Source organism: Bolinopsis microptera, chromosome 1 (genome assembly GCF_026151205.1).
Source record: "Bolinopsis microptera isolate Bmic1 chromosome 1, MBARI_Bmic_1.0, whole genome shotgun sequence".
Lineage (NCBI taxonomy): Eukaryota > Metazoa > Ctenophora > Tentaculata > Lobata > Bolinopsidae > Bolinopsis > Bolinopsis microptera.
The window spans coordinates 4,261,927-4,286,206 of NC_087072.1; the positions used below are offsets into that span (position 1 = coordinate 4,261,927).

General features: G+C 38.4%; 1 protein-coding gene and 1 long non-coding RNA gene across 2 annotated transcripts in view; one reads left to right on the forward strand and one right to left on the reverse strand.

Moving 5' to 3' along the window:
- Nucleotides 1–3,690: 3,690 nt before the first annotated feature.
- LOC134826070 (basic proline-rich protein-like) overlaps nt 3,691–24,280 on the forward strand; it is a gene marked incomplete at its 3' end in the record, with an annotated part of 72,887 nt that continues 52,297 nt past the window's right edge. The window contains exons 1-2 of the mRNA XM_063838335.1: nt 3,691–3,696; nt 4,031–4,040. Of these exons, the coding sequence (XP_063694405.1) occupies nt 3,691–3,696; nt 4,031–4,040 (16 nt within the window). The remainder of the gene's footprint in view (nt 3,697–4,030; nt 4,041–24,280) is intronic.
- Nucleotides 15,552–16,500, reverse strand: LOC134817974 (uncharacterized). Its single transcript, XR_010160590.1, has 4 exons — nt 16,392–16,500; nt 16,155–16,241; nt 15,940–16,009; nt 15,552–15,788 (listed from the first exon to the last, which is right to left on the reverse strand). It is a non-coding gene; the product is annotated as an uncharacterized LOC134817974 (long non-coding RNA).

A 24,280-nucleotide genomic window follows, 5' to 3' on the forward strand; every position in this document is an offset into this window, starting at 1 on the left:
GCAACAAGAGCCACGCGCTGAGGTAGATTGTTAAATCTAATTCAACCCGTGAATTCAAAGTGAACGGCAAGAAGGTTAAAGCTTCCCCTGGAAACTGCCAGAGCTACAACATCATTTATCTGTTCCAATGTAGTGTCTGTGGAAAGGCTTACGTCGGTCGCACAACTCGATCTCTACGGGTTAGGACTGGAGAACATAATAAAACAAAAGTTTAATAAAACAAAAGTTAAATTTATTACCAATTATTCAATCAATACATATCATAAATTCTAATATTGGAAACACAATGCAAAATGGATGTCTTAAACTATAATTTTGTTGTGACTAATAATCTATTGACTTTCAAAGTTGAATTTTAGTTAAGTATGAAATGCCACCACATCATAGTTAGGGTAAAATGTTATTTTTAAATTTTAAAATTGAGAAGATTGCTCTATGGCTTAAAATTTAAAATTCTAGCAAAAGATATCTTATTTTTAAATAGTTGGTTACAGTTTATGACAGTACTGGCATGACTAGTTTTATTGTGGCTGGTAAAAGGACCCAGTTGCCTGTAAGGGCTTTACCGAACCCCTGGGGACCACAATGTGATAAGATCAGGCCAGATGTTTCTATGTAGAGCAATTTATTTATTTCGGAGCTATGGTTATATGATATTGCTGGTGGTCATGTTTAAAGGTCAGTTTATTCTTGTGTGCTAATTATCCATCCAGATGCTTAGTGATGTGCGTAAATCATGCCCTTCTACGATATAATATAATGTTTAACCATAAATTTGTTTTTACCACAGAAACTGTGGCACTAATGTCAATTAACAATATTTACATTCATTGATATTTAAAGCGTGTTTTTCCCCAGCACTACTACACAACAAAAACCTGTCGGCCCACCGAGGGAACACGGTCGCAGAACAAAGAGCCCAATTGTGCTCTTCTATTCTGTGATCGTGTGTATCTACTATAAACTAGCTAAATGTACTAAGAAAATTTAATGGAATCATTACAGTCGTTTGATAAGTTCATGTGTCAAAGTAATGTTCATGGTGATCAAATTTTTGGATCCCCGGTGGGCAAACACTTGTCCCAAAGGTTAAGGCAAACCTGTCAATGTTTCACCATACGAAGTAAGGCGATTTGAACATATACTCAGCTTACAACTCAACCCATGGGACAAGACGTCGTGAGCCTCAAAATTCTCCAAAATATATAGCACATACCTAGTTAGCAAACACTAAACACAACATACATACGATACCAAATAATGTATAATGCCATTACTACATTCGAAAGAAAATATATCTGCTATCTAATTTAAAAAATTGAAGAATAAACCTGAAGAAAGGAGAAGGAGAGAGGGGTTTGGGAGAGGCAGATTAGGAAAACAACAGGATCCTGTGCCGCAGGATTTTAAAATTTGTTGTATGATGATTCGTTTTGTTTCGTCTCTTAGATTAATATAGGTCTGATACCCTTGTCATGGTTCTTTGCAATAACACCGTGGTTTACTCATATGATTTAGTTTACTTAATTAACCTATTTCAATGATAATTCATTTGCATCAAAGTTGTAACTGCACCATAGTTGTCTGTCATATTTAGATTGTAGTTCCAACAAAGCTTTCTTAAGATTATTCTTGAATATACTGATAGGAGTAGAGAAGTCTATTTCACTCGTTGACTTACGGCAGTGATTCCAAATACTGGTTGATTGGTAGATGAATAGTGAGGATGGAGTGGGTGGGATGAAGTAGTTGTCTCTTCTTGGTGACCTGTTGAATAAAGAGAACATTGAGACTGGTGATTGGAACTTATTAATTTTAAACATTTCCAGTAAACAGTGCAACTTATGAAGATTGTGGACAGTCAGGAAGTTATACTCGTTACAGATTGGTTTACTGTGTTCTAGTTCAAAGAAATCTTTGCCTAACATCTGCTTGATAACTTTACCGGTCTTATCCCTAGTGATAGGCCTTACTCTGGCACATGTTTTGAACTTATTGAAGTACGCATCATTATCACCAAAGAGAATTCTTATGCATTTCTTTTGTGTTTTAAATATGGCTTCTAGTTTATTATTTGATACACCTCCCCAAACAGATATTCCATAACATAGGTGTGATTCAAAAAGGGTGTGGTACAGGTCCTTATATAGTTTTTTAGGTACACAGCGTCTAATTCCACATAGTCTACCAATCTCACATTTCAATTTACGATTTAACGCTCTTAGGTGAGCATCCCAGTTCAGTTTTTGGTCAATAATGACTCCAAGAAACTTAGTTTCCTCTACCTTTTTAATTATTATATTATTCAGTGTCAGTTCTAATTCATTGGTGTTTGAATCTGGTTCATTTCTACAGTTCGGCTTAAAGTGGATATAACAACATTTCTTTGTGTTGATATGCAGCAAGTTACTCTTCATATACTGATGAACAAGTTTAAGAATTTTGTTAGCTTTGCAGTAAAGTGTTTTTATACATTTATCTACAACAAATATGTTGGTGTCATCGGCAAAAAGTATAAACTTACCTAGGTCTGATACTCTATATATTTCATTGATGTAGATAATGAAAAGCAAGGGACCTAATACTGACCCCTGAGGCACACCAAATATTACAGACAGTTTTTCGGATTCTTCTCCAAGTACTGAAACATATTGCTGTCTATAAGAGAGGTAACTGGCTATTAATTTATTTGCAGTCCCTCGAATTCCATAATCATTCAGTTTTTTAAGCAGCTTATCATGACAGATAGTATCAAAAGCTTTACTTAAATCAATGAAGATGCCTAGTACATGATTTTTATCTCTTAGTGATTTTTCAATATAGTCGACAGAGAAGTTAAGTGCATGGCTTGTCGAATGATTTTTTCTGAACCCATATTGATTTTCATATAATAATCCTTGTGACTGAAAGAAACTGTAAAGCCTGGAGAATATGATTTTCTCGAGTATTTTACCAAATATCGCTAAGGTTGAGATAGGCCTGTAATTTTCAAGAAGCTCAGCATTTTCTTTCTTATATATTGGACTTATTTTACCTACTTTTAGGTCGTCTGGAAAAACTCCTTGTTGCATACATTCGTTATACAATACCGATAGTAGTGGGCTAATTATGCCTGATACTGCCTTTACTATATGTACTGGTATATCACTAGCCTTGCCATTCTTAAGTTCCGATATGATCTTAGCCACCTCTTCAGGTGAGCAGTCATGTAGATATATATTAGCTGTATTCGATTTAGGTAAGAGGTCACAGAAACTTGGAAGCTGATTTATTTGTATCTCTCCTAGTTCTGTGTAGGCTGCATTAAGGTTAGATGCTAGGGATACAAAATACTTATTGAATTCATTCGCTATAACTCTGCGATTAGTTATCCTTTCATTATCTATGGTAAATATAGGTCTGATATCACGTTTCTGTTTGCCACGAATTTTATTTATAAGTTCCCAGGTTTTCTTGGAGTTTCCCTGAGTTTCAAGAAACTTGTCAGAATAATATTCGGATACAGCCTTTTTACGAACCTTTTTTATAGGGTCAAATATTATAAACTTTTAAATGGTGATAAGGTAGATGAAACAAGTGATGAATATAGTTTGGGTTTACATTTGTTGGATCATGGTTTTAGACAAAGGGGAGATTTTAACAGAATTTTTAATGTGTCAATTATTGATAATTCTAGTCCTAAAACTTTGGATGTCCGTGAACATAAATATATTCAACTACTCAAGACTTTAAAACCTTTAGGAATTAACACTATAAATCCTTTTGGCCTTCCATTACTCCTAACTTCTTAATTTTAACTTTATAACCGTTTTAAGAGTGTTCAGATTTTTAAAGGAATTTTTGGTTTTACTAACTTTTTACAATTTCTATTACTGGGCCGCGCTCAGCCTGTCATTCCGCCAAATCTTTATTGTCATCTATTTATGTTAATGAACATAATAGCCTGGGGTCCTCAGGTAAAATTTCTAGGGCTTATGTCACTGAAGATGACGCCTTGCAACATGTTTGGCGATAGCCTGTAGATTGATAGTTTGATCTCAGTATTTACAACAATTCATTTAGTTTGATTGATTCAAAGGGAAACAAATTCCTCTGTTAAATCTAATTATTGGATTGTAAAATCGCCAAAATACGCCCGCATGCGTGTTTAATATGAGAAAGTTTAAATAAGTCAGGATATGTTAATCATTTATGAACATGATAGTCTGCCGTCCCCAGATAAACATAAACATGAGTTTTCGCGTACTGCGTGACGCGCTTGTTCAGCGGGTGCGCAATACTGCAAGCAATCACACAATCAATAATCAACCGAGAGGATGGGGAGTTCCAAATGGCTACGCTAGTATAATTTTAATACAATAGTTGCTCTAACCAGAGCTCTCTCGCTTGCAGTAGCGCGCGACCGCCACTATTCTACTTGTAAAACAAGCGCGTCACGCAATACGCGTAGACACATGGCTATGTTAAATACAATAGCTATGTGTATTAACGGGTGATACTAGTAAAATAATTGTTTCAATTAGACCGTCGACGAGTTCAACTCGGCGCGCGTTTTAGTAGGTTATAATAAAACAAAAGTTAATAAAACAAAAGTTAAATTTATTACCAATTATTCAATCAATACATATCATAAATTCTAATAATGGAAACACAATGCAAAATGGATGTCTTAAACTATAATTTTGTTGTGACTAATAATCTATTGACTTTCAAAGTTGAATTTTAGTTAAGTATGAAATGCCACCACATCATAGTTAGGGTAAAATGTTATTTTTAAATTTAAAAATTGAGAAGATTGCTCTATGGCTTAAAATTTAAAATTCTAGCAAAAGATATCTTATTTTTAAATAGTTGGTTACAGTTTATGACAGTACTGGCATGACTAGTTTTATTGTGGCTGGTAAAAGGACCCAGTTGCCTGTAAGGGCTTTACCGAACCCCAGGGGACCACAATGTGATAAGATCAGGCCAGATGTTTCTATGTAGAGCAATTTATTTATTTTGGAGCTATGGTTATATGCTATTGATGGTGGTCATGTTTAAAGCTCAGTTTATCCTTGTGTGCTAATTATCCATCCAGATGCTTAGTGATGTGGGTAAATCATGCCCTTCTACGATATATAATGTTTGACCATAAATTTGTTTTTACCACATAAACTGTGGCACTAATGTCAATTAACAATATTTACATTCATTGATATTTAAAGCGTGTTTTTTCCCCAGCACTACTACACAACAAAAACCTGTCGGCCCACCGAGGAAACACGGTCGCAGAACAAAGAGCCCAATTGTGCTCCTCTATTCTGTGACCGTGTGTATCTACTATAAACTAGCTAAATGTACTAAGAAAATTTAATGGAATCATTACAGTCGTTTGATAAGTTCACGTGTCAAAGTAATGTTCATGGTGATCATATTTTTGGATCCCCGGTGGGCAAACACTCGTCCGAAAGGTCAAGGCAAACCTGTCGATGTTTCACCATACGAAGTAAGGCGATTTGAACATATACTCAGCTTGCAACTCAACCCATGGGACGAGACGTCGTGAGCCTCAAAATTCTTCAAAATATATAGCACATACCTAGTTAGCAAACACTAAACACAACATACATACGATACCAAATAATGTATAATGCCATTACTACATTCGAAAGAAAATATATCTGCTATCTAATTTAAAAAATTGTAGAATAAACCTGAAGAAGGAGAAGGAGAGAGGGGTTTGGGAGAGGCAGAGTAGGAAAACAACAGGATCCTGTGCCGCAGGATTTTAAAATTTGTTGTATGATGATTCGTTTTGTTTCGTCTCTTAGATTAATATAGGTCTGATACCCTTGTCATGGTTCTTTGCAATAACACCGTGGTTTACTCATATGATTAAGTTTAGTTAATTAACCTATTTCAATGATAATTCATTTGCATCAAAGTTGTAACTGCACCATAGTTGTCTGTCATATTTAGATTGTAGTTCTAACAAAGCTTTCTTAAGATTATTCTTGAATATACTGATAGGAGTGGAGAAGTCTATTTCACTTGTTGACTTACGGCAGTGATTCCAAATACTGGTTGATTGGTAGATGAATAGTGAGGACGGAGTGGGTGGGATGAAGTAGTTGTCTCGTCTTGGTGACCTGTTGAATAAAGAGAACATTGAGACTGGTGATTGGAACTTATTAATTTTAAACATTTCCAGTAAACAGTGCAACTTATGAAGATTGTGGACAGTCAGGAAGTTATACTCGTTACAGATTGGTTTACTGTGTTCTAGTTCAAAGAAATCTTTGCCTAACATCTGCTTGATAACTTTACCGGTCTTATCCCTAGTGATAGGCCTTACTCTGGCACATGTTTTGAACTTATTGAAGTACGCATCATTATCACCAAAGAGAATTCTTATGCATTTCTTTTGTGTTTTAAATATGGCTTCTAGTTTATTATTTGAAACACCTCCCCAAACAGATATTCCATAACATAGGTGTGATTCAAAAAGGGTGTGGTACAGGTCCTTATATAGTTTTTTAGGTACACAGCGTCTAATTCCACATAGTCTACCAATCTCACATTTCAATTTACTATTTAACGCTCTTAAGTGAGCATCCCAGTTCAGTTTTTGGTCAATAATGACTCCAAGAAACTTAGTTTCCTCTACCTTTTTAATTATTATATTATTCAGTGTCAGTTCTAATTCATTGGTGTTTGAATCTGGTTCATTTCTACAGTTCGGCTTAAAGTGGATATAACAACATTTCTTTGTGTTGATATGCAGCAAGTTACTCTTCATATACTGATGAACAAGTTTAAGAATTTTGTTAGCTTTGCAGTAAAGTGTTTTTATACATTTATCTACAACAAATATGTTGGTGTCATCGGCAAAAAGTATAAACTTACCTAGATCTGATACTCTATATATTTCATTGATGTAGATAATGAAAAGCAAGGGACCTAATACTGACCCCTGAGGCACACCAAATATTACAGACAGTTTTTCGGATTCTTCTCCAAGTACTGAAACATATTGCTGTCTATTAGAGAGGTAACTGGCTATTAATTTATTTGCAGTCCCTCGAATTCCATAATCATTCAGTTTTTTAAGCAGTTTATCATGACAGATTGTATCAAAAGCTTTACTTAAATCAATGAAGATGCCTAGTACATGATTTTTATCTCTTAGTGATTTTTCAATGTAGTCGACAGAGAAGTTAAGTGCATGGCTTGTGGAATGATTTTTTCTGAAGCCATATTGATTTTCATATAATAATCCTTGCGACTGAAAGAAACTGTAAAGCCTGGAGAATATGATCTTCTCAAGTATTTTACCAAATATCGCTAAGGTTGAGATAGGCCTGTAATTTTCAAGAAGCTCAGCATTTTCTTTCTTATATATTGGACTTATTTTACCTACTTTTAGGTCGTCTGGAAAAACTCCCTGTTGCATACATTCGTTATACAATACCGATAGTAGTGGACTAATTATACCTGATACTGCCTTTACTATATGTACTGGTATATCACTAGCCTTGCCATTCTTAAGTTCCGATATGATCTTAGCCACCTCTTCAGGTGAGCAGTCATGTAGATATATATTAGCTGTATTCGTTTTAGGTAAGAGGTCACAGAAACTTGGAAGCTGATTAATTTGTATTTCTCCTAGTTCTGTGTAGGCTGCATTAAGGTTAGATGCTAGGGATACAAAATACTTATTGAATTCATTCGCTATAACTCTGCGATTAGTTATCTTTTCATTGTCTATGGTAAATATAGGTCTGATATCACGTTTCTGTTTGCCACGAATTTTATTTATAAGTTCCCAGGTTTTCTTGGAGTTTCCCTGAGTTTCAAGAAACTTGTCAGAATAATATTCAGATACAGCCTTTTTACGAACCTTTTTTAGAGCCTTTCTATATTCTTTGTAGTCATCATAACGGTTTCTTTTATTACAGCAGATAGAACACAGGCATGTGCCCCCTTTTGTGTCAGTTTCGCCATGTTTACACTTAACTTTCCTGACTTTCGCCCAGGCATCATACAGTCCATGGCAGTGGTTTACTGAGGCTATAATCCCGCCAGTAATCCAGGGGTTGTTCTGCATAGTGCGCTTAGTGGTTTTGGGTACAGCTAGTTTGCAGGTTTCGTCAATGCTGTTTTTAAAGATATCATGAAAGTTGGTAAAATCTATAATTGGTTCATTATCTAGTTTATTACCCAAGACTTCAAAACCTACAACTATGCGTAAAACTGATTTCGAAGGGGTATTAAAAATTTATCAAGAAGTAATTATGTAATTGGTAATATGTGAACAACCATTTATTAACTTTTTATTCACATAGCCATGTGTCTACGCGTACTGCGTCGCCTCCTTTGCCGCCTCGAAAGTCGCACAAAATGACCCAGGTTCATAGAATGAACGGAAATGAACGGAAATGAATTGTATCATGAAAGTGCTCACAATGGTTCAAAATTGGACTGAAGGAGTTTTGGTTGTAACCATGTCATAACCAATAACCATGTCATCACCATGTCATAACCATGTCATAACCATGTCATAACCATGTCATAACCATGTCATAACCATGTCATAGGGTGGTCCTAGGGCCAACCAAACTCTTCAGACCAATTTTGAACCATTATGAGCAATTTTGGGATACAATTCATTTCTGTTCATTTCCGTTCATTCTATGAACCTGGGTCATTTTGTGTGACTTTCGATGACCTCTAGGCCTAGCTTATGACAATATCTATCATATAAAACCGAATTGGGGGTTCCCAGCCCTTACGTAATAAGTCTCAAATTGAAATGACACACATGCGCCTCCTATTGATTTACATGATAAACCTGGTAGCGCATTTCTGTCACTTTTGTTTTTGACACACATGCGCTAGCAGGTTTATCATGTAAATCAATAAGTGGCGCATGTGTGTTATTTTAGTAGAGGCTCTTACGGGCATTGTCTGCTCGATACGCTAGGGACCCCAGATACACCTTACTAGACGTATTTTTGACCGTAGAATCGATTAAAAGTGGTTTCAAGTTGATTAGACTGATTTTTCTGGGTTAAAATTGCAAAAAACCGATTTTTGGGCCAAAAATAGGCCAAAAAACCATGTTTTTTGATATTTTGAGCAAGTTAATTTTGTTGGCATGTCGGCAAAACTTGCATGAAGATAGCTGAAAGACAGCCGCACAAGATGGTATAAAAATAAAACAAATCCCTCTATTTGTTCTGGGGTAAAAATTCAAAAAAGTGGTAAAAATTTTGACTTTTTTGCTTGAAGTTTGAATAATTTTTTGCAGTTGTATTTAATCAACCCAAAAATAGTTTCATCGTGTTTGCCTAAATTTTTCCTTTCCGAGAAGTACCCACTTCATATACTTTATCGAAGTTTGAATATTGTCACTCCGCAAGCGTTTTTGCCAAATTTTCGACGCGCACTACGCGCAAAAGCATTTAGTTGTTATCAATTGGCACCCGCGCGTTCATCATAAATTTCAAACAGCTATAACTCAGCGAGATTATGTCCGTTCTAGCTCATATTTTCACACCAAATGAAAAATAATGTGATCTTATTGCTGACAAAATATGAATATAATTACTCTATTTGCCTTAGAGTAATAGATTGTCAAAGTTTAAAACGCGCATTGGTATAGCACGTGACTAATAAGGCCAAATTTAAATTTCTTAACATATTATCGATCCTTAGACATCATACTATTGTGTCCAATTAGCGGTTAGGTCTCTAAACTCGTAGCAGAAAACACGTATTTTTGCCCGTAAGAGCCTCTACTATTTAAATTTGAGACTTATTACGTAAGGGCTGGGAACCCCCAATTCGGATTTCTATGATAGATAGTGTCATAAACTAGGCTTCGAAAGTCGCACAAAATGACCCAGGTTCATAAAATGAACGGAAATGAACGGAAATGAATTGTATCCTGAAAGTGCTCATAATGGTTCAAAATTGGTCTGAAGGAGTTTTGGTTGTAACCATGTCATAGCCAATAACCATGTCATAACCATGTCATAACCATTTCATAACCATGTCATAACCATGTCATAACCATGTCATAACCATGTCATAACCATGTCATAACCATGTCATAACCATGTAAGAAAAAGGCGTCATAGCCATGTCACTAGCTGACCACTATGATTGCATTAACAATAAAGCGTTATTCTAAAAATAATTATGAATTATAAACGAGAAAACACGTTTCCTTTTTTATTATTCTTATTTTGTAAATGTGCTGTAATTATTTTGTAATTTTCACGCAGTACAGGCAATTACGGACAAAAGAAAAGATGTTTTATATTATTAGTCTTAGAAGACTGATCAGCGCATCAAATAATGTTTTTTTCTTGATCGGCGCGATGCACAATCTATTAACTGGGCCGTACTGCCAGCTAACTGTGACATGTAAAATATTGACGTTGTTTTTTATTCTTTCGTAAATGATAAACGGTTGTGGGTTGCGGAATTGTGAATGACATTGAAAAGGCACAGGCTGAGCGCCGCCCAGTAACACAAACATTTCGCTTCGAAAAAAAAGTTTTTCGTGTTACTTCGAAAAAATTTAGACAAGCATCATCCATCGACGTACCGGCGAGTTCAATTTCCAATCCTTTCTTTAACGGGTGATAGTATCACTGATACTTGTAGTCGTAAAATATTTGCTTCAAATATTAATCAGGACCGTCGACGAGTCCAACTCGGCGCGCGTCCTGGTAGGTTATAAAGTTAAACTTACAAGTCACGCGTCGCGATCCTCATTTGTAATTCATTTCGCCCCCGCTATACCGTGGCGAAAGCCACGATACGACCGCGCAGCCCACAGGCACAACGAAGGGCTGATGGTAATTAATTTACCGGATGGTGTAGGGAAATTGGTAAAAACACGACTTCAATCTTACATTAATTGTATAAAATTCTAATTTCAGGTAAACAAGCAAAGTTTGTTTTCAATTATTACATATAACTATTAGTTGACGGATGTTACTCGTTTGGATTTTTCGATGCGAAGTTTACTGGGCCGCGCTCAGCCTCAAGCCTGTCATTCCGCCGAATTTATATGATTATCAATTATGAACATATAATACAAAAATTAAGTGCAAGTAAGTAAGTAAATATTTCATGCTAGGCATGTAGCACCCATCACGGTATGGGTAACCACTAATATAACCATCCATTGAGTCTTTGCTTTTTCGCTTTGCATAGCAGCTCAGCGAGGTCCGCAGGGCACATGCAACAGGGGTGCTGGGTGCATTTTGCCTATATCTAACGACAAACAAGGTGGCCTTACAACGAGAAGCATTATTAGATCGATGCGCGGCAAGCTTGCTAGTTGCTACGAAGTATCCCGAAACGGGTTAGTCCATTATCATTTCTAACAATAAACACATTGTTGGCACTTGGAAGTTGGCTTGATACACGAATAATTGCATTTCGATCTTCGCGCACGAAACCAGGACACAGGAGCTTGCCTGTCATGCGTCGGCGTACACGCTTCAATATGCAATTCTTGGTAGCTGTCATGCTACGCGCAGCAGGCAGCTTCATTCCTCCATAGCTCCATTCTCCAATGAGTATGTTTATAAATATTATAGCTTGTAGCACGATGCGCTACTGTGCCGCGCCGCGCATTCAATTATTGATTATTCTTCTTGCAACGCTAATTCGGTGAAATGTGCTACTGTGCCTTGCCGAGCTGCGATGAATTGACATCGTCAGTTAACATTATAGCCTGTGCAGCAACAGTACACGCGCTTTAACCTAACCATGTGCTTTCGCGCCACTGCAGCGTGCAGGCGCGCTCGTTTCACACGGGAGGCGATCGGCGGAGAGGAGTTTAAAGATAAAATAGAGATAAGGATAAAATACATATATAAATAGATCAAGATAGCGATTAGAATATTGAATAGAGATTTTACAGCAATTTTACAAAAATGACACACATGGGCCACATAATGATTTACATGATAAACCTGCTAGCGCATGTGTATCAAAAAATTTTTTGACACACATACGCTACCTAGGAAGCGCATGTGTATCATTATTTTTTTGACACACATGCGCTTCCATAGTGCCTCACCGAGCTGCGAAGGATTGACATCGTGAATCAACCCTACACGTTGCATGTGGCGTTGATTCACGATGTCAATCTTTCGCATCTCGCCGATCTGCATACGTGGTTGCGAGAAGCATTACTTGATGCGCGGGCGACCCAGTAGTGCATCGCGCTACAACATGTGTCGTCATTCGGCCGGATCCCAGCAAGCAAAAATACGTCGACCATCACAGGACGACGCCAGCACTCTCTACGCTCTTCGAGCTCCGATCGCGATCGTCCTGTGACGAAGTAAGGACGAAGCCTGAGGTCCTCAGGTAACATCGACCACCGATTGAAAATTCAGAGATTTTTTGACATAAAGGTCAAATGTAAAACTAAAATCTTAATGTTGATTGATTGACGACGTCAATTTTTGAGCACAGCGCGAGCGCATGCGGAAAAGGACCGCGTAGCTGGTCAAGATGTTGATAAATATTTAGCTTGTGGCGCGATGTGTTGCTCTAACTATAGCCCTCTCGCTTGCAGTAGCGCGCGACCGCCGGAGGCGGAAATGACCTGGTTAGCTAGGTGAACGCGATGTGCCTTGTAGGATGAAATCCTACTAGCTGACGCCACTCGCAGCTGTGCTGCTCGCTGTACGTCAGCGATCGAAATTTATACGCGTATCACCCGTTAAGATGTGCCACCCGACGCACCACACAATTTTTTTCGTTGCTCGTCGCACGTCGACGAACAACGAAGCTCGTTGCGACGCGCCGCGCAATGAGCTGCCACTGCCAGGCTAGGACATCGTCCTGGTCCAACAAATTTTGGCGAGCGATTTTCTTTAAAAATTTAATGAGGGCGCCGACTTCCACTCTGGCTAGGTTTCTTCTTACCCAGCGCGCGTTCCTTAATGGGATGAGGTAAAATTTATCAACATCATGACTAGCTACGCGGTCCTTTTTCCGCATGCGCTCGCGCTGTGCTCAAAAATTGACGTCGTCAATCAATCAACATTAAGATTTTAGTTTTACATTTGACCTTTATGTCAAAAAATCTCTGAATTTTCAATCGGTGGTCGATGTCACCTGAGCTGAGGACCTCAGGCTTCGTCCTTACTTCGTCACAGGACGATCGGAGCTCGAAGAGCGTAGAAAGTGCTGGCGTCGTCTTGTGATGGTCGACGCATTTTTGCTTGCTGAGATCCGGCCGAATGACGCCACATGCAACGTGTAGGGTAAAACTAAAAACGCTTCCCTATATGAGATAATATGACAAAAATTGTTTTAGTCACGTGACCAGTCAATGACATTGATATTTCGCTGCTGACGGTTTGGTGGAGGGTTAGGGTCAACGTTTATACATTATATGGTCAAGGTTAGGACTAGAGTTGTACACTATTGACATTGTGAGGGTAATGGTTAAGGTTTATCACTAGCGACCTTTTCATCTGACCACAATATCGCAAAATGCTATGTTGTATGTCACGTGACAAATTTAGCCGAGGGTCGGAAGTCGGAAGTCGGAAGTCAGTGGACTCTGTTGGAAGCCGGCGGACTCCGAGCGGAGTCCGCCGAGCCCGGTGGACTCCGCCAAGCTCCGCCGGACTCCGCCGGATTCAAGTCCGGCGGAGAGGTCCACCGGAGTCCGCCGACCACTCCGCCGGAATCCGCGGCGGACCGGAGTCCGCCTAGTGGCTTAGTCCGCGGCGGACACTCCGCCGAGCCGCTGCGGAGCCGCTCGGAGTCCGCGGCGGACTTTAAAGTCCGCTCGGAGTCCGCTCGGCTCCGCTCGGAGTCCGCCAAAATGTATTCGAGTCCAAACGAAATACATTTTGGCGGAGCACCGCCGGAGTCCGCTCGGAGTCCGGCGGCTCCGCCGCGGACTCTACTCCACGACGGATAGTGCCGGACTATGAGTGCTCTGGAGAACTTGATGAATGATTGGAGGGCACTGACGGAGAAGTTGCCGATGTTCGAACTCTTCAGCTGTATGTACGGTCTGAAAGTACAGTTATTTAAATCATAGGCTATCTTAAATAAATATACTAAAGAGGTTATACAGGATGATTGCAAATCTATTCTTTGCTTATTCTAACTTACCTTGATAAAGGGTTGTATGTATGCTTTATTTATACCGTGAATCACACGCAAGTAATTAACCAATAAAAGAATAAAAGCTGCGTTGAGTCACTTACTCGACAGTAATGAGATCAAGGTATATTTCAGGGGTGACCGACAACTGAACCCAATTGAACCTAGTTCCCACGCAGTTAACAGGCACCCAATCAGCTAAATTGGGTGACCAATCAGCTTAAATCCCAAAACGACAACTGAACCCAGGTCATATCACAACTGCACCCAAATTGGAAGTACGACAACTGAACTCAACGATCGGATTTTCAGGTTCTCCTTCTTCGCAGGGAACTTTGTCATACGTTGTATGACCCGCCGCGCACGTAGTGCGCGGCTCCCCCTGTATCGTCAGGACGATAAAGTGAAACGACCGTGGGTGTCACAACGTGATACAAAAGGGACTGTGGTCATTATCACTATTCACTATAGGATAGATCATGACCACTGTTATTTAGAGCATTGGAGCCCTGTGCTTACCCCGGTAAAATATTAATACATACATGCTACATGAAGATTGAAGAGGTCTCCTCCTAGTTGTTGGAGTGGCCTGCATCACACACATCTCTTCTACGGTGTAGCATGTTCCTCCATTCCACTCGTTTTAGAACTTACTGTTTTACTGCGTCTCTGCTGATGTTATCGACACCTGTCAGCCGCATCCTCGAGAACACAGGCCATCCAGCGTTTACGGAGTCGTCCTCTCAGTCTCTTCCCATAGTTTGGTTTCCAATTCAGTAAAAAATTGGGAAACTGTGTCTCTGGCATTCTGATAACGTGTCCGTCTAGCCAATGAAAGTTAGCCTTGTAGATACGGATCTTGATGGGCATTCTTATAGTTCTACTGTTTCATATCTTTCAAAGCTGATGGAACGCACCATTAGCACGCTGGATACTTGGCTCAGGTTACTTGACTCAGATCTCGTGACTTCTGATGCTTTGGGAGGGCCTGCCATGGTTCAGATCTCGAGCCTTGGTGTTAAGTGGCGTACTCGGATTTTAGCACGACAACTTACTTAACGGCCTATTTACTGCTCCAATTTTCCATGACTTCTAGAGATTATTTATTTTTTATATTTCATTAATTTGTGATGGTATTAATTTAACTACGTATAATGGGCTCCTTTTAACTAGAGTATGGATATTCAGGTTCCGATATTATGGAATACCTCCCGGCTTGAGACTCACTCAGGGCATAGTTCAAACCCAAACTCTCAGTGTACAATGGTAGATTTATGACAGGAATTTATGTTATAATTATGGACTTCGAACTTTTAGGTTAATTTATATCTAGAGTTTTAATTTAACTTCGAACTTTTAGATGAATTTATATCTGGAAGATAACCAATTAAAACAAGTGATTAAGGATTGTAAAATAATGCAAGACCAATCCAATAGTACATAAAATAAGTGTTCAATCTCATGGTAAAGTCCGTTACCCTAAATCAGTTGGGTAGCTGGGTGATCAATGGGAACTAGTGTGTATTATAACGGGATGGCTGGCTCTCTCTCTCTCTAGTACAGTGGACGGGTAGCTGCTTAGCTGCTATATCATGGCTACGTTCCTTCAATGCTGCCAACGAGGGCAGAATCCGTGGGAGGGGAATGTCCTAAAATGGGACAAATTATTAGCAAATGACGGATTAATTAATGACAATAATATACTAACTAGGATAAAATTAAACAAGATAAAGTTAAATTAGAGTGAACTGTAGAGTACAAATTATGTAAGAACTTATCAATAAATGCTCAATGACTTACGAGATAATAATGTAGGTGCTGCTAAGGTTAGGACAAGCAAACAGGTAGGATAGGCTCACCACAATATTACCTAGGAAATGTATAAACATATTAGAATTTAATTACTAACCTATCGGAAATGACTTTAGTATTACGAACAATGTGAATCAATAATTGGAAATAACATTGCAATGAACAACTTCTAATTAATGGTTTAATAATTATAAACGCTCTACCTCGAGGAACAAACTTCCTAGCCTATCAGGAATTCAACAGAAGCGACGGGAACCAATTACAATGATCTGGCATGACGTTAGGAAAATCTGGTGAGAATAACGGATAAGTATTTTACCCGCATATTATACACGGAACTTGAACTCATGGATTTAATCTTAACCTAATTATGCATGATATTGATACGGTCTTAGGAACAAAATACTAAGGTCAATGATTTAAAATAAAGAACTACAAACCTATTTATGAAACTAGTGACGTGGGAGAGAGCGCAGCATACTAACATTCCGGGCCGTGTAGGGAAAACCAATCATAGGAGAGGCGTTCGAGAAAAGGCTAAAGGCAGACGGCCGTGAGAATCTTGTGTGTTCATCTTTTGTACTCTAGGTGTTCTGTGGAAGAGGAGCTCCAGTGGAAGAGGCGGTCCACGCGTTGTCCAGGAGAGTTGCAAACAAACAGGTTATTGCAAACAGGTTATTACAAACAAACAGGTTTATTAATACAAATACCGGTTTTTAAAACTGGTTAAAATATCGTTCCACTAATTGATGAATTCAATAACTCTATTAATCCAATAATTTCTTTATAAATAATTCTAATAACACTAAATGTCCTTTCTGACCAATGGCTGCAGTGCTCTGCAAATCTCTCCAATCAGATCTTAATCATATACATGATCACTTAATTCATCTTAATCATATAAGTTCTCACCTAATTCATCTTTATGACACTTTATGTTACGGTGAATATTTGCAAATTTACATGGTTTATTTACCATTTTAATCCACATATTTACAAATCTAATTACTACTAACGCAGCATACTGGGGTTCAACTTAACGTCTAGTTCTGAGGTACTAGACACACGTCCCTAACATGTCCCCGATCGATTTTAGGACGTCCCCGTCATAACAACCCCATCTATAATTTAAGAACTTTATAAAATAATGCCCCTTCCTTTTATTTTTAAAGAAAATATCTTACATTAAAAAACTTAACTATCTTTTAAAAAAAAACAAATCTCTAACACTTCTGGTCTTCGACCTCCTGTTACATTTCAACTGCTTCTATTCAATCATAACTTTCATTTTTATGCACCCTTACTTACTTATTTATTCTTACTTAATCCATATATGTAACCAGGCGCAGTCTGAGCTGACCCCATTCCCGCAGTTTAAAGAACTGCCCATTGCTTCCCGAGGTTCAATTTTTAATCCCCTCGATCACAACAGCTACATTCGCTTACTAACTGGACGATCATAAAGATCAAGTCGCTTTTAGCTTATGTAGGCCCGACTGTACATTGAGCAGATCACGCAACCTTTTACATAAAAGGATGTTACGCATATGTGAACCTACCGGCAAGGGACCCAGTCTGTAGCGATGGATGACCAGTAAGTGGGATTGGCACTCCTAGGTTCCACCGACGGTCTTATCCATAGAGGACTTAGCTGTCACAACTATGAACTTTGACCGTTTTCTCTTGCCTTGCCTGTTCACTAGATCTTATCTTCCAAATTTTTATTTACTCCCTTTCTGGGTAATTTTCCACCTTTGTGGGGTTCAAAAAGATAAGATAATAGCTAGGTGTGGACTGTCGTCCACGTACCACCGTGTTCCACTTGCCTGGGGACGTATGTCCAGTCCTGGGGGTGACAAGCTCCAGGTACTGAACACCAGGTAGCCCGAAAACACGGCCGACTAGAGGGTACCAAGGCAGTGTGTTAATTCACACTTCGTTAGACACGGGAGCCTTCAGTTACTCTCCAGCACTATATTACGATTTAACGTGTCCCCGGATCCTCGCGGATCCACCTCCCCCTGTTACACGCTGGGATTATAAGGAGCTCATCCCTCTTCCCACTCCTTGTGCATAAGGTTTAATAAATTTTAATATAACGGGTGGATCTGGATTTCTAGGAATCAACACACTAATTAAATTTGCACAGAGAATTTCAGAATTTCTAAGAAATTTAGAGCCACTAATGCCATTATCAGGAATCACAGAATTTCCAGGAATCTGGTATAAATGTTGGTGTGTCATGATTAAAATATACAGACTTGTTGCCACAAGCTTCAATAAATTAATTTTTTAATAAAAGAAAAAAAAAGAAAGAAAATATATACATGCCCACAACTTAATACCTATAACTCTATAATTAAAGTCATTGTCCTCGTGGTCATTGTAGTGGTCATTGTAGCGTGCATCTTGGCTGCTGAAAGCCATGTTGTCAAAGTTGTTGGACTGTTGTCCATAGTAATTTATGTTAGGTAGTCCGATGCTTACACGTGATCCTTGGTAATTGTATGGGAGGTTGAGGCCATTATTGTAAGCGGGAGTATCGGTATTTGGGTTTACAGGCTGAACGTCTCGTGGTACTACTTGGCTGATTGCATTAACAGATAGTAAATCAATAATAGTGTTTAACTTATTGGTCGTGTCATTAATGTCCGGTGTGATGGCTGTATCCACAGCGTTGACAGCTTGGGTCCTAGATAGGGAAGCGTTTTTGCAGTTGATGAGAAGGTCTGCCCTCTCTAAAAGTTGTTCATTTTGTAGCTCAGGTGTTTCTCTAAGTCTGGCACTGATATTGGCACTATCGTATTATGAAATAATGATTGTACAATGTACATGTTTACGACAGATAAACTTTCTATACCACAAACCCTTGACCCAAAACTAAAATTACTTTGACTTTGAACTCTCTTACAACTAGCGGCTATACTTCGATCAGCCGAATCTACTTATAGTTACACAATTTAAAACACAGCACAAAAGGGTTTGCTGCTAAAAAAAAACAATATTCTAACTTATTTATTCTCGCTAAAACATCTGACCTTGAAGTTCTCTCAACTTTGTTCGTAACTAAAAGACAGGCGTTATTCTTCTTCACGCTCTGTATAATACTTGAATTACTGCAGCTGCTGAACCTGTCTCAGTATTCTGCGGAAACTTCAAGATAAAAAATAATAATACTGCCTGATGCAGTAAACAATCAATTTGCATTAATAACTGTGCAGCCACCAGCCAACACTCACAACTTAAAATACCCTGCATCCAATAAAATTTGTATCCCTTATCTCCCAACGTAATTCAAACTATGCCAACTTTAACCAATATACCCTTTATCAAATCTCATATTACTCGTATCATCTCGTCACATCTGAATTCATCTTCCCCATCTTCACATCCGCATACCCTATTATACTAAATCATCTTTATTTCTAAACAACAAACCCTTTATCGAATCTCCCTCTGTCTCATCATAATTCAAATATCTTCTCTTCTTCACGTCCGCATACCCTATTACGCTAAATCATGTTGCCAATCTTAGTTTCAAAGTTCGAAGGGTCTCACTGGATCTGAAGTGTTTCTAACCACCAAGCGCGCATTTGGCGGTATCACAACACCCAAATAACAGATAAGAAGCCCATCTACTTATCAAAACCAACGCCTTGTCAACAACCATTATAGCACCTCCTCCCATTAACTTCACAACATCTTCTGAACCCCGTATCCCTTTAGCCGGCTAATAGTTTATACTGCAGTTTAATATATCTCCCCATAATATACTTGTCTCACATTTCAACATCTCATAATATCCCGTAATCTTCTCAACTTTATCATACATCTCCTCTCATCATTCCCATATTTACCCAATTATACGGCCGTATATTACCTATGGTATTTATCACCACTTTCCCTTTCACATCATCATCATATCTATGACTACTCAATATCATCACATCTTCATCTCATTTACCAAATCTCTTCCCAATTCTCATCATCATATCCCTCTTGCCCAAATATCATCATCATTATATCTACCCCACAATATCTTATAAATTCTTTTCCACTTCTACACTAAACCATTATCTCATCATCAAAACTTCTCAGTTGTGGCTTCATCATTCTATGGTGATGGCTGCAACAACTACTATCAATGTAAATAAACAAATTGCACTAACGGTGCACTAACAAGAAAAACAAGCAAACTAAAGTTTGGCGTCTCTTCCAGATTTTTGAAATTTTGCTACCAAAATTTGTACAGAGAGAGCCGCATTAGGGCTACATTGTTAAGTGGCGTACTCGGATTTTAGCACGACAACTTACTTAACGGCCTATTTACTGCTCCAATTTTCCATGACTTCTAGAGATTATTTATTTTTTATATTTCATTAATTTGTGATGGTATTAATTTAACTACGTATAATGGGCTCCTTTTAACTAGAGTATGGATATTCAGGTTCCGATATTATGGAATACCTCCCGGCTTGAGACTCACTCAGGGCATAGTTCAAACCCAAACTCTCAGTGTACAATGGTAGATTTATGACAGGAATTTATGTTATAATTATGGACTTCGAACTTTTAGGTTAATTTATATCTAGAGTTTTAAATTTAACTTCGAACTTTTAGATGAATTTATATCTGGAAGATAACCAATTAAAACAAGTGATTAAGGATTGTAAAATAATGCAAGACCAATCCAATAGTACATAAAATAAGTGTTCAATCTCATGGTAAAGTCCGTTACCCTAAATCAGTTGGGTAGCTGGGTGATCAATGGGAACTAGTGTGTATTATAACGGGATGGCTGGCTCTCTCTCTCTCTAGTACAGTGGACGGGTAGCTGCTTAGCTGCTATATCATGGCTACGTTCCTTCAATGCTGCCAACGAGGGCAGAATCCGTGGGAGGGGAATGTCCTAAAATGGGACAAATTATTAGCAAATGACGGATTAATTAATGACAATAATATACTAACTAGGATAAAATTAAACAAGATAAAGTTAAATTAGAGTGAACTGTAGAGTACAAATTATGTAAGAACTTATCAATAAATGCTCAATGACTTACGAGATAATAATGTAGGTGCTGCTAAGGTTAGGACAAGCAAACAGGTAGGATAGGCTCACCACAACATTACCTAGGAAATGTATAAACATATTAGAATTTAATTACTAACCTATCGGAAATGACTTTAGTATTACGAACAATGTGAATCAATAATTGGAAATAACATTGCAATGAACAACTTCTAATTAATGGTTTAATAATTATAAACGCTCTACCTCGAGGAACAAACTTCCTAGCCTATCAGGAATTCAACAGAAGCGACGGGAACCAATTACAATGATCTGGCATGACGTTAGGAAAATCTGGTGAGAATAACGGATAAGTATTTTACCCGCATATTATACACGGAACTTGAACTCATGGATTTAATCTTAACCTAATTATGCATGATATTGATACGGTCTTAGGAACAAAATACTAAGGTCAATGATTTAAAATAAAGAACTACAAACCTATTTATGAAACTAGTGACGTGGGAGAGAGCGCAGCATACTAACATTCCGGGCCGTGTAGGGAAAACCAATCATAGGAGAGGCGTTCGAGAAAAGGCTAAAGGCAGACGGCCGTGAGAATCTTGTGTGTTCATCTTTTGTACTCTAGGTGTTCTGTGGAAGAGGAGCTCCAGTGGAAGAGGCGGTCCACGCGTTGTCCAGGAGAGTTGCAAACAAACAGGTTATTGCAAACAGGTTATTACAAACAAACAGGTTTATTAATACAAATACCGGTTTTTAAAACTGGTTAAAATATCGTTCCACTAATTGATGAATTCAATAACTCTATTAATCCAATAATTTCTTTATAAATAATTCTAATAACACTAAATGTCCTTTCTGACCAATGGCTGCAGTGCTCTGCAAATCTCTCCAATCAGATCTTAATCATATACACGATCACTTAATTCATCTTAATCATATAAGTTCTCACCTAATTCATCTTTATGACACTTTATGTTACGGTGAATATTTGCAAATTTACATGGTTTATTTACCATTTTAATCCACATATTTACAAATCTAATTACTACTAACGCAGCATACTGGGGTTCAACTTAACGTCTAGTTCTGAGGTACTAGACACACGTCCCTAACACTTGGGTCGGATCTCGATGCTTGCGGAGCAGTGGATCGTATCTTTTTCGGCACGCTTCGTGAACACGTAAGCTTGTTAGATCAGATCTCGCGATCGAAAGGGACCTGAGACCTTGTAATCTATTAGTACGCTTGTTATACAGATCGGATCAATACATAAGGAAGAGAGATGGTGGTCACAGTGTCGAATCATGGTTGTCTTCAGCAAGTACATCAGCGGACAAAGAGGAGCTCATTATGCATTAACTACTTCTGGACACAGCCTTATCACTTATCTACATGCCCACCCGAAATCAACGTGGAAAACTAGAGTCCCTCGCGAGAATTGTCCAAAGATCACGAGCAGATAAGTCCGGATCTGCCAACCACTCCGAAGCACCAACCTCAACAGACTTCGTCATACCACCAACCTGTCTGACTTCACTGTACTGAGAGAGAAAAGCTACAAATCCTTAAGAACCCATGTCACTCAATAAATAAAAGATCTGAAATTGTCTCTAAATGTAGACTTAATGTAGCGAGTTGTACTCGTCGACGGTCCAATATATGGAACAGATATTTTACGAGTATATCACCCGTTAATGTAGCGCGATGCATTACTGGGCCGCGCGCGCATCCAATAGTGCTTCTCGCAACCACAAATCGGCGAAATGCGAAGGATTGACATCGTGAATCAAAAATTTATTAGTTATAAGCTGGTTCTCCTGTGTATAAGAGGAACCAGATCTTCTGTCAATTCAGTTGACAAAAGTTGTGAAAGCGACTTTGAGTTCGCATGCTTTGTATCAAAGCTTAGCTAATTATGAGTCCCACGGACTCAATTAATTGTTGTTTCAAATCTGGTCGATATACATTGTTGTAAATCATATTGTTATTTATTATTCTATTTGTTTTCCAAAAAAAGTTATAAGCATTAAGAATTGTTGTTATTTATTTATAGGTTTTAGGAATATTGAGTAATTGTCAATTGTTAATTATAAAAGTTTGATAAAGGAGCACTGTGCTGAGCTGTATAATAATGTTTGCCATTTTAATGTTAATCATGTTCACACATCCATGAAACTTTTAGTTTGACGATAACATCTTTTATTTTGTAACGTTATATATTTATATATGTATCCTAGGAGTGATACAATTATTATTTGGTTTGCATTATTATTGACACACGTTTCAAATATCCTTTTTGTTAATTATTAGTCGACATGAAGACTGAAGACCGCCGACGAGTCCGCGTAGTCCGACTCGGCGCGCGCCTTGGTAGGTTATAAACCTTCAAACGCACTAGGATAAATTGTGCGTATCACCCGTTAATAGGATAAATCGAAGGGTGATCTTGGAGGACTTCGCCGCGCCGCGCAAACTAGCATTCTTGCTTCGCATCGACAAGATCGTTGCTCTGCTTCTCAAAGCAATGATCTGGAAGGGTTAACATCGTCAATCAAAGGGTGATCCTATCTGATTAGAACATTAAACATCGCAGAAATCGGCCTTATATATATTATGAGTTGACATGATATGAGTGGCTGTGCATGTAAATAACGAACGCGAGCGCGTAGCTTTGCGCCAGAAAGTCGTGCAGTTCCTCATAATATTGTAATCGCGTCCAACAGCCAGTAGATGAATCCATAAATTTGGAACATGGGCACATCGCAGTATTGGCCGTATTTGAGTGCTGGGAAGCCTCAATTCGGTATTCTAAGATGGATATAGCCGTAAGCTAGGCCTAGGAGCCATCAAAAGTCGTATAAAATTACCCATGGAATGACCAGAAATGAACGAAAATGAACATTCTTCTCAAAGTGCTCAGAATGGTTTAAAATGGGTCGGAAAGTGTTAACATTGGTCCTAGGACCACTCAAACCAAGTTTGGGAATCACTGCATGTCTAGAACCGATGTGAAGGTGGTTCCAATTTTGATTTTTGTAACCATTTTGGGAACATGGGGACATCGAAGTATTGGCTGTATTTAAGTGCTGGGAAGCCTCAATTCGGTTTTCTAAGATGGATATAGGTAAAAACTAGGCCTAAGAGCCATCAAAACTCAAATAACATTACCCAGGTTCATGGAATGAACGAAAATGAACAAAAATGAATATTGTCCTAAAAATGCTCAGAATGGTTTAAAATTGGTCGGAAAGTGTTTATATTAGTCCTAGGACCACTCAAACAAAGTTTGGGAAT